At 46.1% G+C, this 13,439-nt stretch overlaps 1 protein-coding gene and 1 long non-coding RNA gene across 2 annotated transcripts in view; one reads left to right on the top strand and one right to left on the bottom strand.

Moving 5' to 3' along the window:
• The window catches only part of LOC142830802 (uncharacterized), a 34,129-nt gene extending 30,051 nt beyond the window's left edge, over nucleotides 1–4,078 (bottom strand). The window contains exon 1 of the long non-coding RNA XR_012906312.1: nucleotides 3,549–4,078. This is a non-coding gene — a long non-coding RNA (uncharacterized LOC142830802). The remainder of the gene's footprint in view (nucleotides 1–3,548) is intronic.
• Nucleotides 1–9,704, top strand: part of CCDC39 (coiled-coil domain 39 molecular ruler complex subunit) — a 41,457-nt gene extending 31,753 nt beyond the window's left edge. The window contains exons 16-20 of the mRNA XM_075938038.1: nucleotides 26–132; nucleotides 5,312–5,452; nucleotides 5,640–5,819; nucleotides 6,484–6,572; nucleotides 9,479–9,704. Coding sequence (XP_075794153.1) covers nucleotides 26–132; nucleotides 5,312–5,452; nucleotides 5,640–5,819; nucleotides 6,484–6,572; nucleotides 9,479–9,638 — 677 coding nt within the window. The 3' untranslated portion in view covers nucleotides 9,639–9,704. The remainder of the gene's footprint in view (nucleotides 1–25; nucleotides 133–5,311; nucleotides 5,453–5,639; nucleotides 5,820–6,483; nucleotides 6,573–9,478) is intronic.
• The last annotated feature ends 3,735 nt before the right edge of the window (nucleotides 9,705–13,439 follow it).

The following is a 13,439-nucleotide window of genomic DNA, read 5'->3' as shown; positions in this document are numbered from 1 at the left end:
GTAGCCAGAGTGTTTGGTATTGTAGGTGAGGAGTACAAAGAAAAGCTGCAGTTAGAAGAAGAGAAAAGAGCTGCTGATGAAAAATACAGATACAAGCGAAGACAGATCAAGGAGCTTCAAGACGATGTTCAGGTAATGGGGTTTATGAGATTTCCATTAGTATAGACAAAGCCATGGATTTTCATAGTGTAGGCAATTTTTTCTCTTCATGGATTGAGAAACATTCTGGGAATATTGTTCCTCACTGACCTTTGTAAATTCTCTACTGCTCATGGACAATAGGTAAAACTTTCAAAAGTGTCAAACTCGTAGAGGAGACTAAGTCCCATTTTCAAAATTAAATAGACATATACATTTATCATTGATTTTCAACACATTTTAAACTCTAAATCGCTTATGAATTAGGGTTGATAAATGTGTTTAAGTAATCACGTAACCGCTGCATGGTAGTGCGGGGCAGGCAGCTCCCCAGCTGTACCTAGAGCCTGTGTGTAACCGTGTATATGGTTACATTTTCATATCCCTATTAAGCATCTCTGAAAATTTTACCCAGAATTTTTCATTCTTTTACTTCATATGAAGACTGCACATACATAAACTATTCATCTGTTGTCTAGCCTCCCAGTCCTAGTTAGGCAGCAGCTGTTGCAATTCCAATTCCAGAAGCTCCCCCTTTGTTAGCCTCTTTCTGAAAACTAACAAATTTTATGTTGTGAGGGTCATGAATAAGTCCTTAATGTCCCTGCTGGTCAAATGCTAATTTTACCTCCCTCCTATAGCACTATGGACTCCCTTTCCCTCAATCTATATTTGAGAGCATCAGGGTCAAGTGGCCAGATCACTCCTCTACGCCAAAGCTCTTCCCAATGTATCCCTTGCTGACCCAGATATTAGTTCACTGACCCTAAAACTCAACCCCCCCCCTCCCAAATGCTGTCTTGAACAAGGCTGCCTTCTGTTTGTTTCTTCATATTTGGTTGAGAACATGCCACAAATCCCTGAGTGTCTGAAGAATGATGGGAATCACTAAAAGACCATGTGTCTTTAGCCCAGCCAACTAAAAACTTCTGGACTAAGATCTGCTATAAGGATCCATGTAACTTTAGTCTACTGGCATACATAAGACAAAATAGGCAACTAGCAGATATATATGATGCTGGTCCATGTGTTACCACCAACACCATGTACTGAACTATTTGGGCCTCTAGAATTGACCATATCATAGCCAAGGCCAGAATTCTATGAGATTGCTCAAAATTGTTAAACCTGTGCTCGTAAATCCTAAATGTTTGCAGCACAACCTATATTTGTACCACCTTGAGACCTCTCATATGCCAAAGCTCTATTGTCCATCATCTATAATAACTGGGGCATGAGAACACAACCAACATCCACTAACTACTATGCATTATGGAGAAGCCCAGATATCCTCCTCATTCCTGCAAGGGACCTGACATGGTATAGGAAGACCAATCAAATCTGCCCTGCCCCTACAAGGAGCCACTACTTTTTCCTCTTCTGGCTCAGGCTGTTGCTGCTTGGGTGGTGGGGATCGGTTACCCCTCCTCCTTCTCCCACACATTCCCATATATGTATCAGTGGAAGGGGGATTTCAGGTAGGCCTTCACCTCCACTCCCCTAAAGTCACTAACCAACTTCCCCAACAAGGGGAAAACAACAACAACTTTGGGTTGCTGCAGCTGCCCTTTCTGACACTGGTTCTCACAGGGACCCATTGATCACTAAGGCTTCTTGGAGAATATGGTGAGGCCTTCCTGCTGTCCCATGTATATAGGAGGCAGAGCAGCCTGCTGCAGTTACAGCATCTGTTGCTGATGGGTGAGTGATGAGAACCTAGTGCCTCCTCCATATTACCTAAGGTTCCCCTCTCCCAGTTTCCCCCCTGCTTTTAGGGCCCTGGCTTTGCAGATCCTTCCCCACACTGTCTGGGAATATGCAAGTTCTGCAACCTTTCCCATGTGGTTTGGGGATTCTTTGCATCGCCTGTTGATTAAGGGCCCCTGCTTACTTTTGCTGCTGTGAGCCTCATGCCATGTCACATCTCAATTCTCCAACCTGGCACTTCAAGTGTAGATATGGGGGCTGGCTAGCACATGGATGACTCCGTCCCTTTTAGGAGGGAGTCCCCGACCACGACCACCTGTCCTTTTGGGGGTGGTGGTCATGGAATCCCCATCCCTAGGACTACACATCCTGTGCCTTCCGGTAGATGGTGTCTCCTTCCCTGAAGTCTCTGCCAAAGCATTCTCCACTGTAGTGCCTGTTCAGAGAGCCTGAAAACAGTTTACTTACCTCTCTAGTAATAGGGGAATACCAGAGTTGGTCTTCTCCTAGGCTGTGTCCAGACTCAGGGGTTTTTTCGGGAAAAGTAGCCTTTTTCCGAAAAAACTTCACCTGCGTCTAGACTGCAGCTGCGTTCTTTCGAAATTAAATCGAAAGAACGCGGCTTTTCTTTCGACAGCGGTAAACCTCATTTCATGAGGAAGAACGCCTTCTTTCGAAAGTGCTTCTTTCGAAAGAAGGCGTTCTTGAATGTAAATAGGGTTTCTTCGAAAGAGAGCATCCAGACTCACTGGGTGCTTTCTTTCGAAAAAGCGGCTTGCTCTTTCAAAAGTTCCGCGTGCAGTCTAGACGCTCTCTTTCGAGAGAGGCTTGCAGTCTAGACATAGCCCTAGAGGTTACATGCAGCCAGTTTTCTTCCTTGTCCTGTACTGCCCTCACTGGCCTATAGTTCCTGCAGGATTAAATGCTGCCTTCTATCGAGGAAGTCTTCATCTTCTCTGATGGAACGCAAGGTTGATACTTGGGCCTCAAGTCCTCTAATTTTTTCTTCCAAAATGGTGACCAGCTTGCACTTAGTGCAGATGAAATCCCTTCTATCTTCCGGGAGGAAGACAAATATGGCACATGCTGTCGGGCAGCCCGTCCATATAAGCAAACTAGGCGGTCACCTAGGGCGCCAAGTTAAATGGGGCGCCAAATGGTGGCACAATATCATTGAGGGGTTTGGAGGTGGGAGTGCTGATTGCATGGTTCGCCTAGGGCACCAGTTGCTGGCAGCTAGTTGGGCCGCCCCTGCATGCTGTGCAGGTAACAACAGCAGACCTATCACTATCCATACCTGCCTCCCTTCAGAGAGATTCCTCAGATGTTTTTAAATGCCCCCCTTGAAGGGCGGAAGAGAAAAAAAATTCAAGGAAAAGACTACCAAACATTATGGGGCTCCCCCCAGGGCAAACCCCCAGGCATACTCCCCTGTTGGCTGCTGCCTGTTTGCTCTGGCTGCCTTTTTATAAGGCTGAGGCTAGGCCCGGCTCAAAGCGTTGTCTTTAATCTTGTCAGCTCCTGATGGCCCACCTGGAACAAAGCACTCCCGATTCACACTTTTCAAACTTTCCAACTGCCACTCTTTTCAAACTGCTGCTTTTTTAAATTCATCAAACATACAGTCAAACAAATACTCACAGACAAACACTTTGATAATCACCCCACAGCTCACAACATAGCCCCCCAAAATCCACACTTACCTGAGCTCCTCTAGGGTAACAGGAGTCAAGGAGTGTGTTCCTGGGAGAGCTAGTCTCTTCTGCTACCTGGGGAAAAACTGCTCTGACCCAAAAAGAAAGGGAAAAAAAAAAAAAAAACCAACTCTCTTGGTTTGAAATTCCTTATCTGCATTTCATTGGCTGAATGCCCAAAGCCTCCTCCCTCATGTGCATCTCCAGAGTTACTTAACCCTTTCCTCACTCTCCAGGTAAGTCAGACTCTCCAGCTGCAACTGATGCTACAGCCTGCTTCCTTTTGCATGTAAAAAAGGGTATTTCTCAGGCTACCTGGGCTATAAATACAGGCAGTCCCCGGGTTACGTACAAGATAGGGACTGTAGGTTTGTTCTTAAGTTGAATCTGTATGTAAGTCGGAACTGGCGTCCAGATTCAGCTGCTGCTGAAACTGACCGCCAGTTCCGACTTACATACAGATTCAACTTAAGAACCCCAAGCATCCCCAAGTCAGCTGCTGCTGAAACTGATCAGCGGCTGATTCCAGGAAGCCTGGGGCAGAGCAACTCTGTCTCGGGCTTCCTGTAGTCAGCGCTGGTCAGTTTCAGCAGCGGCTGACTTGGGGACGCCTGGGGCAGAGCAGCTGGGGTGCTGCCGGGTTGGTCCAGTAGTGCCCAGAGCGGCGCTGCGGGACTAATCGGCAGCGCCCCAGCTGCTCTGCCCCAGGGTCCACAACAAAAGCCTGGTCTGCTGGGGGGGGGGCACACTAGCTGCGCCCCCCCCCCCAGCAGACCAGGGACACGGGGAGCAAAGCTGCAGCCGCGGCGCGGTCCCGCGCCTCTGAGGCTTTGCCAGAGCAAAGCCTCAGAAGCGCGGGAACCTAGTGCCCCTGGTCTGCTGGGGACCGTCTCCAGCAGACCAGAGACACCGGGAGCAAAGCCGCAGCCGCAGCCGCAGCGCAGTTCCGTGCCTCTGAGGCTTTGCCAGAGCAAAGCCTCAGAAGCGCGGGAACCCGCCGCTGCTGCGGCTTTGCTCCCGGTGCCCCTGGTCTGCTGGAGACGGTCCCCAGCAGACCAGGGGCACCGGGAGCAGCTTTTCTCGCCCCGGAGGTCGAGGTGGCGGGACCGCTGCCTGCGAGCTCTGGGGCGAGAAAGCCCGTTCGTAAGTGCGGATCCGACATAAGTCGGATCAGCGTAAGTCGGGGACTGCCTGTACTCCACATCCACTCTTCCAGTCACCAGAAAGGGCAGTGCCTCCTACACCCAATGCTTCCTGTTCTTCCTTGTAAACTTTTCCCCCCACTTACTCATCTGACCCAGTTATAGGGGAGCCTTTAAAGAAGGGCAATAACCTTAGTTTCAGCCAACAAGACAAGGACTGCCCTCTGCAAGCTTACAATAAGCATGTTACGTACAGTGGCTTAACCAATTATAACAAGCAAGACAAATGATGGTATCGGGTTGTCAGATCATAGTTCTAACACATTTTAAGGGTGGAGGTTCTAATTAAAGATCCAGATTTTATAAATTGATAAAAATCAGTATGATTTTGGCTCCTAAATCAGGTATCACACACTGAGTGGTGAAACCCTTTAACACCCTTAAAAATCTTAAAAGCAACAAGAGTAAAAAGGTCTGTTGAGTTGTGAGAGAAAGCCTAACACAAAATGTTAAGTGCAGTAAAGTACTAAAAGGATATTAGAATCACTGTATTTACTATTTAATATTCACATAGATTTTAAACTAAAACAAAATCTTATATTCAAGTTTGATCTGTGCTTATTATTTTAGAGTATGGAAAACACTTTAGACATCATGATAAGGGAGGAGGCAGTCTATCAAAAAAGAACAAATGAGAAGCAAGCTCGTATTTTGCAGCTGAATAAAGAAATAGATCAACAGAAGCCAAAGCTAGAAAGAGTTATAACACAGGTTGGTTTAATAAATGACAATTCTTATTTTATTTGTTTGAGTTAAAGTTGGAGTATAGTAAAAATGCAGCATAAACTTTTATCTCCATTACTAACAGTGTTTGGCATTTCATGAAAGGAATTTTAAATTGTTTTCATAATTACTAAACGTTGCTAAATTCCATTTGCCTGTTTCTGTACACCGAAAGTGTTCCAGGCTGTCCAGAGAAGTTCGATCTTTAAAGAAAAGTAAAATGAAAACCCAAGAAGAAGACGACATTGACCTCCGTGAGCTGAAAGACTACAGCAGAACCATTGACAAATTGTTGGTTGAAATTTTAGAAGCAAACCCTGACTTAACTATACCCTTCCAAACATACTTTCAACAGGTATTATCTCTAGTTGACTGTTCATGAAAACGTTGATAGTGTTACAGAATCACTGCAGTGATTCAAAGGCATTGTGCCTCAATTTCAAAAAATACAATATGGCTACTGTAAAACGGGTCATGCTGTTAGCATTGAAAATAAGAGTATGTCTATACTACAGTGTTATTTTGAAATATCTAATTTTGAAATCGTTATTTTGAAATAGCGCATCCACACTGATTGGACGCTGAATCACATTTAAGGCCAGCTGGTTCCAGCAGGGCATCAAGTCAGAAGTTACCTGGTAGCCAGGGTGGCCACCAGGGCACTCTGGAAAGGGCTGGAGGCCCCTTATTTCGAAATAAGCGTCTACACAGTGCTTATTTTGAAATAGCAATTTTAAAATTGGCACTATTCCTCGTGGAATGAGGTTTACCAATTTTGAAATAAGTCCTCCGCTATTCTGAATTAATTTTGAAATAGCAGTTGGCTTGTGTAGACACTAGGAAAGTTATTTCAAAATAATGGCTGTTATTTTGAAATAACTTTGCTGTGTAGACATACCCTTAGGGAATATATTGAAAGCAGCAGTTATCACACATGGTATTGTAGAAAATCGGTAGTGTATGTGTCATATATCCCATTTGCAAAGACCAAGAGTAATCTGTAATCTTTTCTCTTCTAGTCCTGTTTAGAACTTCCTACTGCTGCTTCCATAGGTAGTCATTACAGTTCTAGATCATCTTCTTCACAAAGCTCAGTGGCTTCTGTCAGGTGAGTAAAAAAAGATACTGTACATTGTTATTCCTTATACTCCCATATCCTGAGAATCATAGAATCCTAGAACTGGAAGGGACCTTGTGAAGTCATCAAGTCTGGTCCCCTGCCCTCACAGCAGACCCAAGCCTGTCTAGATAATCCCTGATAGATGTGTATCCAACCTGCTCTTAAATATCTCCAGTGATGGAGATTCTACAGCCTCCCTAGACAATTTATTCCAGTGCTTAACCACCCTCACACAGTTCAGAAGTTTTTCCTAATGTAACCTAAAACTTCCTTGCCGCAATTTAAGCCCATTGCTTCTTCTCCTTGTGTCCCTTTTTGCTCATTCCTGTTGACTAGCAAAAGCTTCATTATAGATTCTCCTCAAGTCCTGTTACACTTTTGTAGCAAACACAACCTATGTCACTTTAGATGTGGACAAGCCCTGTGCCCGTCTAGCTTAGTTCGTTCCACTTCAAAACAACATAGTAAATTGACTTTCTTGGTAGCTCTTCTCTGAAATTGCTTAGGCCAGATCTACACTGTGGCAGTGTCAAATTAAGATACACAACTCCAGCTAGGCAACAAGCATAGCTGGAGTCTACTTACCTTCATCTGAATTACAGCTGGGTCCCCACTGTGGAGGGCAAGGGTCATCCAGATAAATTCTCCCATTGACTCTCCTTACTCTTCTCGACTTGGTGGAGTACTTAGTCAATGGGAGTGCACTCGATGGATGATTTAGCAAGTTGTTACTAGAGTGGCTAAATCAACCCCTGGGAGATCAACCCCCTGAACACTGATCTCACGCTAAGTGTAGATAAGGCCTTATATTCATTTTTTCCCCTCTCTCCCCATTTCTACTTCATTACTCTTTCACTGGAGCCATCCTGAGGGGGACATGGGACCTGGTGCAACCTCTCTCCCCTGCTCCCTTTCCCGAGCAATGTGGCCCGGAGGTGGTTACTGGAGGGCCTGGTGCAGGGGGTTACCCTTCTCCTCCTTTTGCCACCACAGGGGTTACTCTCCTCCTCCTTTCACCACACAGGCCCACTGCACTCACCTTCTCCATGGTGGAAGAAAGTGGAGGGCCCTAGGGCCAGGGCTCTCTGCTTCCCATTGCCGGTGAGCAGCCAAGCACCAAGCAGAGGGAGTGGGCGGCAGGGTAGAGTGAAGCAGGCTGCTGGGCCACTCCGGATCTCATTGCCTGGGAGTGGCAGGAGGGGCTATAATTCCAGCTGCTGCCCTGCACCAGGCCTCCCAGTAATCCTCCAGGTCCCCCTCATCCATACGACAATTGAGGCAGTCACCTTGGAGCCCCCCCAAAATGTAGGGTCACCCCAAACCAACCACCCTATGGATGGGAGGGCTCTGAATATAGTTCACTTTTAGATTATTTTCAAACTGATTGAGGACCCAGATTTTCTCCTTACAACAATGTGGGGTAAAAGGGGGCAGGCAGCTCCATGGAGCTGGCTCTCCACGTGTATTAGCTCCTGCCTGCTCCCCTCAGAGATGCAGCAGCACAGAGGGAAGGGTTAAGCAGCTTCCCAGGAGCTGATACATGCGGGCAGTCGGCTTGAAAGCTGGCTTCCTGTGCGTACTGACTTCCACCTGCCCCCCTCATCCTCCACGCTGTTGCCTCTGTCAGAGGCAGCAGCACAGAGGTGGGAGAGGGGAACAGGCAGCTCCCCACAGGCACTAGCTCTCACCTCCTCCCCCCCCCCCCCCTTGCTGCCTCTGATACAGGGGAAGCAAGGGGAGGGAGGAAATACATTTAGTCTATGGGTTTAACTGGTTAATCATGTAGTTGACTGCATGTTGACATCCTTAGTACAGGGTCAAAAGTCAAACTAATCTGGACAAACTGGAGAAACAGTCAGGTAAAGAGGATGATGTTTAATAAAGGAAAATGCAAAGTACTCCATTTAGGAAGGAACGATTTCACATATACAGAACGGGAAGCAACTGTCTAGGAAGGAGTACTTGCAGAAAGAGATCTAGGGGTCATAGGGGACCACAAATTAAATATGAGTCAACAGTGTGACACTGTTGCAAAAAAGGAAACATGATTCTGGGATGAACTAACAGGAATGTTGTGAGCAAGACAAGAGAAGTAATTCTTCTGCTCTACTCTGTGCTGATTAGGACTCAGAGTATTATGTCCAGTTCTGGGCACCACATTTTAAGAAAGATGTGGTAAAGTTGGAGACGGTCCAGAGAAGAGCAACAAAAGTGATTAAAAATCTTGAAGACATGACCTGTGAGGGAAGACTGAAAGAATTGGGTTTGTTTAGTTTAGAAAAGAGAAGACAGAGGGAACATGATAGCAGTTTTCAAGTACCTAAAATGGTGTTACAAGGAAGAGAGGGAAAAATTGTTTTGTTTGACCTCTGATGATAGAACAAGCAATGGCTTAAATTATAGTAAGGGAAGTTTAGGTTGGTGTAACAGGAGACTCACTGCTACGGAGTCTCCTGTAGCACTCTGGAATTAGCATCTTTAGCCCTGCAGCACCCTCTTCTGGCTCCCCTCTGGGTACTGCCTTACCGCAGTGCCTCCACATTCTGGGGTCCTACACGCCAGGAAAACCCCAATGCCTGCCTTGCCTCAGTGTCCTACAGCCAGTCTTCATCTAGTCCCTGTCACAGCAGCAAACTGCAATCTGAAATGGCCATTCATAATTGGCAAGGGGGTGAGGACCTGCTGCCTTTGCTTGCCCTGGCTGCTTCCATGCAGCCCTAGTAATATTAGGCCTTGCTTCAGATCAAGGCATATGCTACTAATAAATCTGTAAGATGAAGTGCATTAGCCTTAGAGTACTTGGATAGTTATGTAACTTCTCCTGTATTTTTCTTATTACTACTCAAGAGGATTTATCTATACTCTAACTTTACCATAACTATTTGGTCTTTTAGATCAACCAGGAGTGCCACAGGTTCTGTTTCTGGCCAGGCTTCCCCACTTAAAGTTATAGATCTGAGTTTATCGCTCAGTTCACCAGAAACAGCTGGCTCACCACCTTCAAGTGCAGCTAGCAGCTCCAGTAGTCGTCATAGCAGAAAGAGCTTGAAATAATATTTTGAACTCTACTGTACTCCAGCGCACTCCCATCATGCTATTGCTTCTGAATTGGTAAAACTGATTAATGCACATTTAGAAAATTCTGGCAATTTAATCAGAAATATTTACTAAACTAAAGTACATGTTTTAATATAGTGGTTAGGAAAATATTCTGATAATAGTTGTACAATGAGTTAAATAATCATCTAGACAGAATGACTGTTTAACAAATAAAACTTTAAATGAAATTGTGTCTAACTTGTTTCTTCATTTCTGCTGTTATGACAAAAGGACTTCTGGGATATCCTCAGAAAGTGTCAGATTCAAATTTAGTTGCTACAAGGTTAGTATATCTTTTTAGAGATGCAGAACTGGTTTACTTTCCCTTCCAACACATCACTGATTACATGGACTATGAGCATCCTCTCAATGTTGATTTATGATCATGCAATGGTCAAAGAAAACAGTGTTCAAATAAGCATTTTATATTCATTTTAGATAAACTACAAGTAGTCTAGATTTTTTTACTGCAAAATTTGGGAGGTGTGGGGAGGAGTTTGTATACAAAGCCAACTTTCAGTGCTTCCATTTCTATTATGTCCTTAAATATAACCTGTCACAAATAACCAATAACCATATTTCTTCCTCCCTCTGACACTATAATTGTGACAAGATGGGTGAGGTAATACCTTTTTTTGGACCAATTTCTATTTGTGAGATAGACAAGCTTTTGAGCTTACACAGGTGACTTGAAGAAGAGTTGTGGAAGCTTGAAAGATTGTCTTACCGAAGAGAAGTTGGCTCAATAAAAGATATTACCTCATGTACCTTGTCTAATAATCTGGGATCAACACTACATACTGTAATCACAAACAATATAATATTATGGACCACTACTAAGAATATTGATTCTTTTTTGCAAAGTGCCCAAGTTTAACTTCATATGGCTTTTCTTCTTCAGAGAGCAAGGGAGAGTGCAATTTGCTGCATTCTTCACTCTGGCTGGGGAGTGCAAGGGGCAAACCTGGACCTGCCCCAGCTAGGGAACATGCACCCCTCTTCTCTGGTAGTGTCTGCTGGTGCTGCAGCAGCCCTAGAGAGAGTTGCTTCTCACCTGGCCCCAAGCTGTTGCAGTCCTCTCTCTCCAGGGTAGCCTGCATGCTGAAGACCTCATCCCTAGCCCCCACCCCAGGGCAACGATTTAAATGAAGCATGTACATTTTCATTTTCCAAGAAATAAAAATTGTGTTAAGGTCCCAAGCAATGCTGGGTAAATCTTCAATTTAATATAAAACAGGCTTCCTTATCTAATAAGACTTCTCAGTTTTACCTATATAACCTTTGCTATCCACTTCCATAACAAGTCATGTTTTCAAGTGCTATGTACAACTCTGGTATCATATAAACAATGCTAAAGAGGTAATAGTAATTGAGGTGTTGGTAGCAAAGTTGATTCCTGTTGCTAATATTTAGCTGCAGGCAATACGGCACTGATTTATACTGAAAACTACATTTGTATCTAAATTCACTGCTGTTAGATGGAAATCATTTTTTGAAATGTTATATCCAGTAAGTTTACTATTTACAAGAGCTATATCTATACTACAAGAATCCCCATCTCCTAAAGAGTGAATTTAAATAAAAGGGTTTAAAAACATTTGAGAGACCAGTCTTACCAGCTAGAGATATAACATTTAGGGGTTGCTTTCCAGAAACAGTTTGGAACAGAGATTCTCAAGTTTTTATTTTGCACATCACATTTGATTAGAATGAGAGTGTCTTGTGGGCCACGTGTTTTTCTATTCATAACCATCCACCCTCTTTCCCACTCAGCACTACACAATACCCTGATGGTAGCCACAGCAAATATTTAAAACTATATGCAGTTGGTTAATTCTGGAAACAAGGAGAGCTCGAACCATGGGATCAAGTGTTTTGCCAACCACACACTGAGAATTTGTCTCACGAAGTGGATGTTACATCTCGACCACCACAAGGCAGCAGTACCCAAACACCACCATTTCCCTGAAACTATCCTTAAACAAAAATTCCAAAGGCAAATTTGTGACAAGTGCCATTGTGAGCAGTTTTCCCTCTGAAGATTTTCCATCCATGAGCGGAGTGATTTTTGTCTTGTGCACCAATATTGAAATCATATGCGCTTGTTCAGATGTGTGCCACTGTGAAACCCACCAGTTACTAACAAATACAGGCAGTCCCCGGGTTACGTACAAGATAGGGACTGTAGGTTTGTTCTTAAGTTGAATCTGTATGTAAGTCGGAAACTGATCAGTTTCAACAGCTGCTGAATCTGGACACCAGTTCCGACTTAAGTTGAATCTGTATGTAAGAACCCCAGGCTCCCCAAGTCAGCTGCTGCTGAAACTGATCAGCAGCTGATTCCAGGAAGCCCGGGGCAGAGCAACTCTGCCTCGGGCTTCCTGTAGTCAGCCGCTGGTCAGTTTCAGCAGCGGCTGACTTGGGGACGCCTGGGGCAGAGCAGCTCGGGTGCTGCTGGGTTGGTCCAGTAGCGCGGCCGCTCCTCGGTGCTACTGGACCAACCCAGCAGCACCCCAGCTGCTCTGCCCCAGGCATCCTGATTCAGCTGCTGCTGAAACTGATCAGCAGCGGCTGAATCAGGACGCCTGGGGCAGAGCAGCTGGGGTGCTGCCAGGTTGGTCCAGTAGCGCCAAGGAGCGGTGCTGCGGGACCAACCGGCAGCGCCCCACCTGCTCTACCACAGGCCCCGGGCTTTGCTCCACGTCTCCCTGGTCTGCTGGGGGGGGGGGGGGGGGGCACTAGCTGCGTCCCCACCCAGCAGACCAGGGAGACACTGAGCAAAGCGGCGGAGGACCCAGGGCCGGACCCGCGGTGCTTCCAGATCAGCTGGAAGCGCCGCGTGTCCGGCCCCGGGTTCTCCGCCACTTTGCTCCGCGTCTCCCTGGTCTGCTGTCTCCCCCAGCAGACCAGGGGGACGGGGAGCAGCTTTTCTCGCCCCGGAGGAGGCAGGCGGCGGGACCAGGTGTTCCGCCGTTCCAGTCCTCCGGGGCAAGAAAATCCCCGTTCGTAACTGCGGATCCGACGTAAGTCGGATCCACGTAACTCGGGGACTGCCTGTATTATATTTAAATAAATAAATTTTAATAGTTATGGGAGAAAAAAAATTCTAAAACAAGGGATAATGAACAAGGTGCATGACTTCAAATATTTAATATGAAATCAAAGAAAATACTTCACAATTTTCAGTATCCATTTGGTATTCTGGGAGCACCTGGGCAGCCACCAGGTGGTCCTGGCTGCACCTCCACTCCTGCACCCACCCACTGTGAAAACCACCCAGCCTTGCTCCCACCATTCCTGTACCTAGCCTGGGACCCTCCCTGCCTGGTACCCACCCAGTCACCAACCCTGCTTGGCACCCAACCTGTCACCCCATCTGGCACAGCTGGCATCCAACTTGGCACCCTCCAAACCTTGTACACACACTCCAGCTGGCAGCCCCTGGCTGGATCTCACCCAACCTTGCACCCTCCCAGCCTGGCACTGAGCCTAGCACTCTCCCAGGCTGAAACCATGCCTGGTAATCATCCATCCTGGCACCAAGCCTGGTACTCACCATCTCTGACACCCACCTGGTCCTGAGCAATAGGCCAGTTCATGTGCTAGATGCTCTGGGAGAAGGCTCACACAGGTGCACCCCTGTTTGGCAATGCATTGAACCATTCCCTGCTGGTGCCAAGCTGAAGAGGACAGCCACACTGTGGCCCCAGTCACAGAAACTACTATGTGGTCTGCCCCAGGGAAGGGCTGGAGCCA

Source organism: Pelodiscus sinensis, chromosome 10 (genome assembly GCF_049634645.1).
Source record: "Pelodiscus sinensis isolate JC-2024 chromosome 10, ASM4963464v1, whole genome shotgun sequence".
NCBI classification, from domain to species: Eukaryota; Metazoa; Chordata; order Testudines; family Trionychidae; genus Pelodiscus; species Pelodiscus sinensis.
The sequence above is the reverse complement of the archived record's forward strand: the minus strand, read 5'-3'. Positions and strand labels throughout refer to the sequence as shown.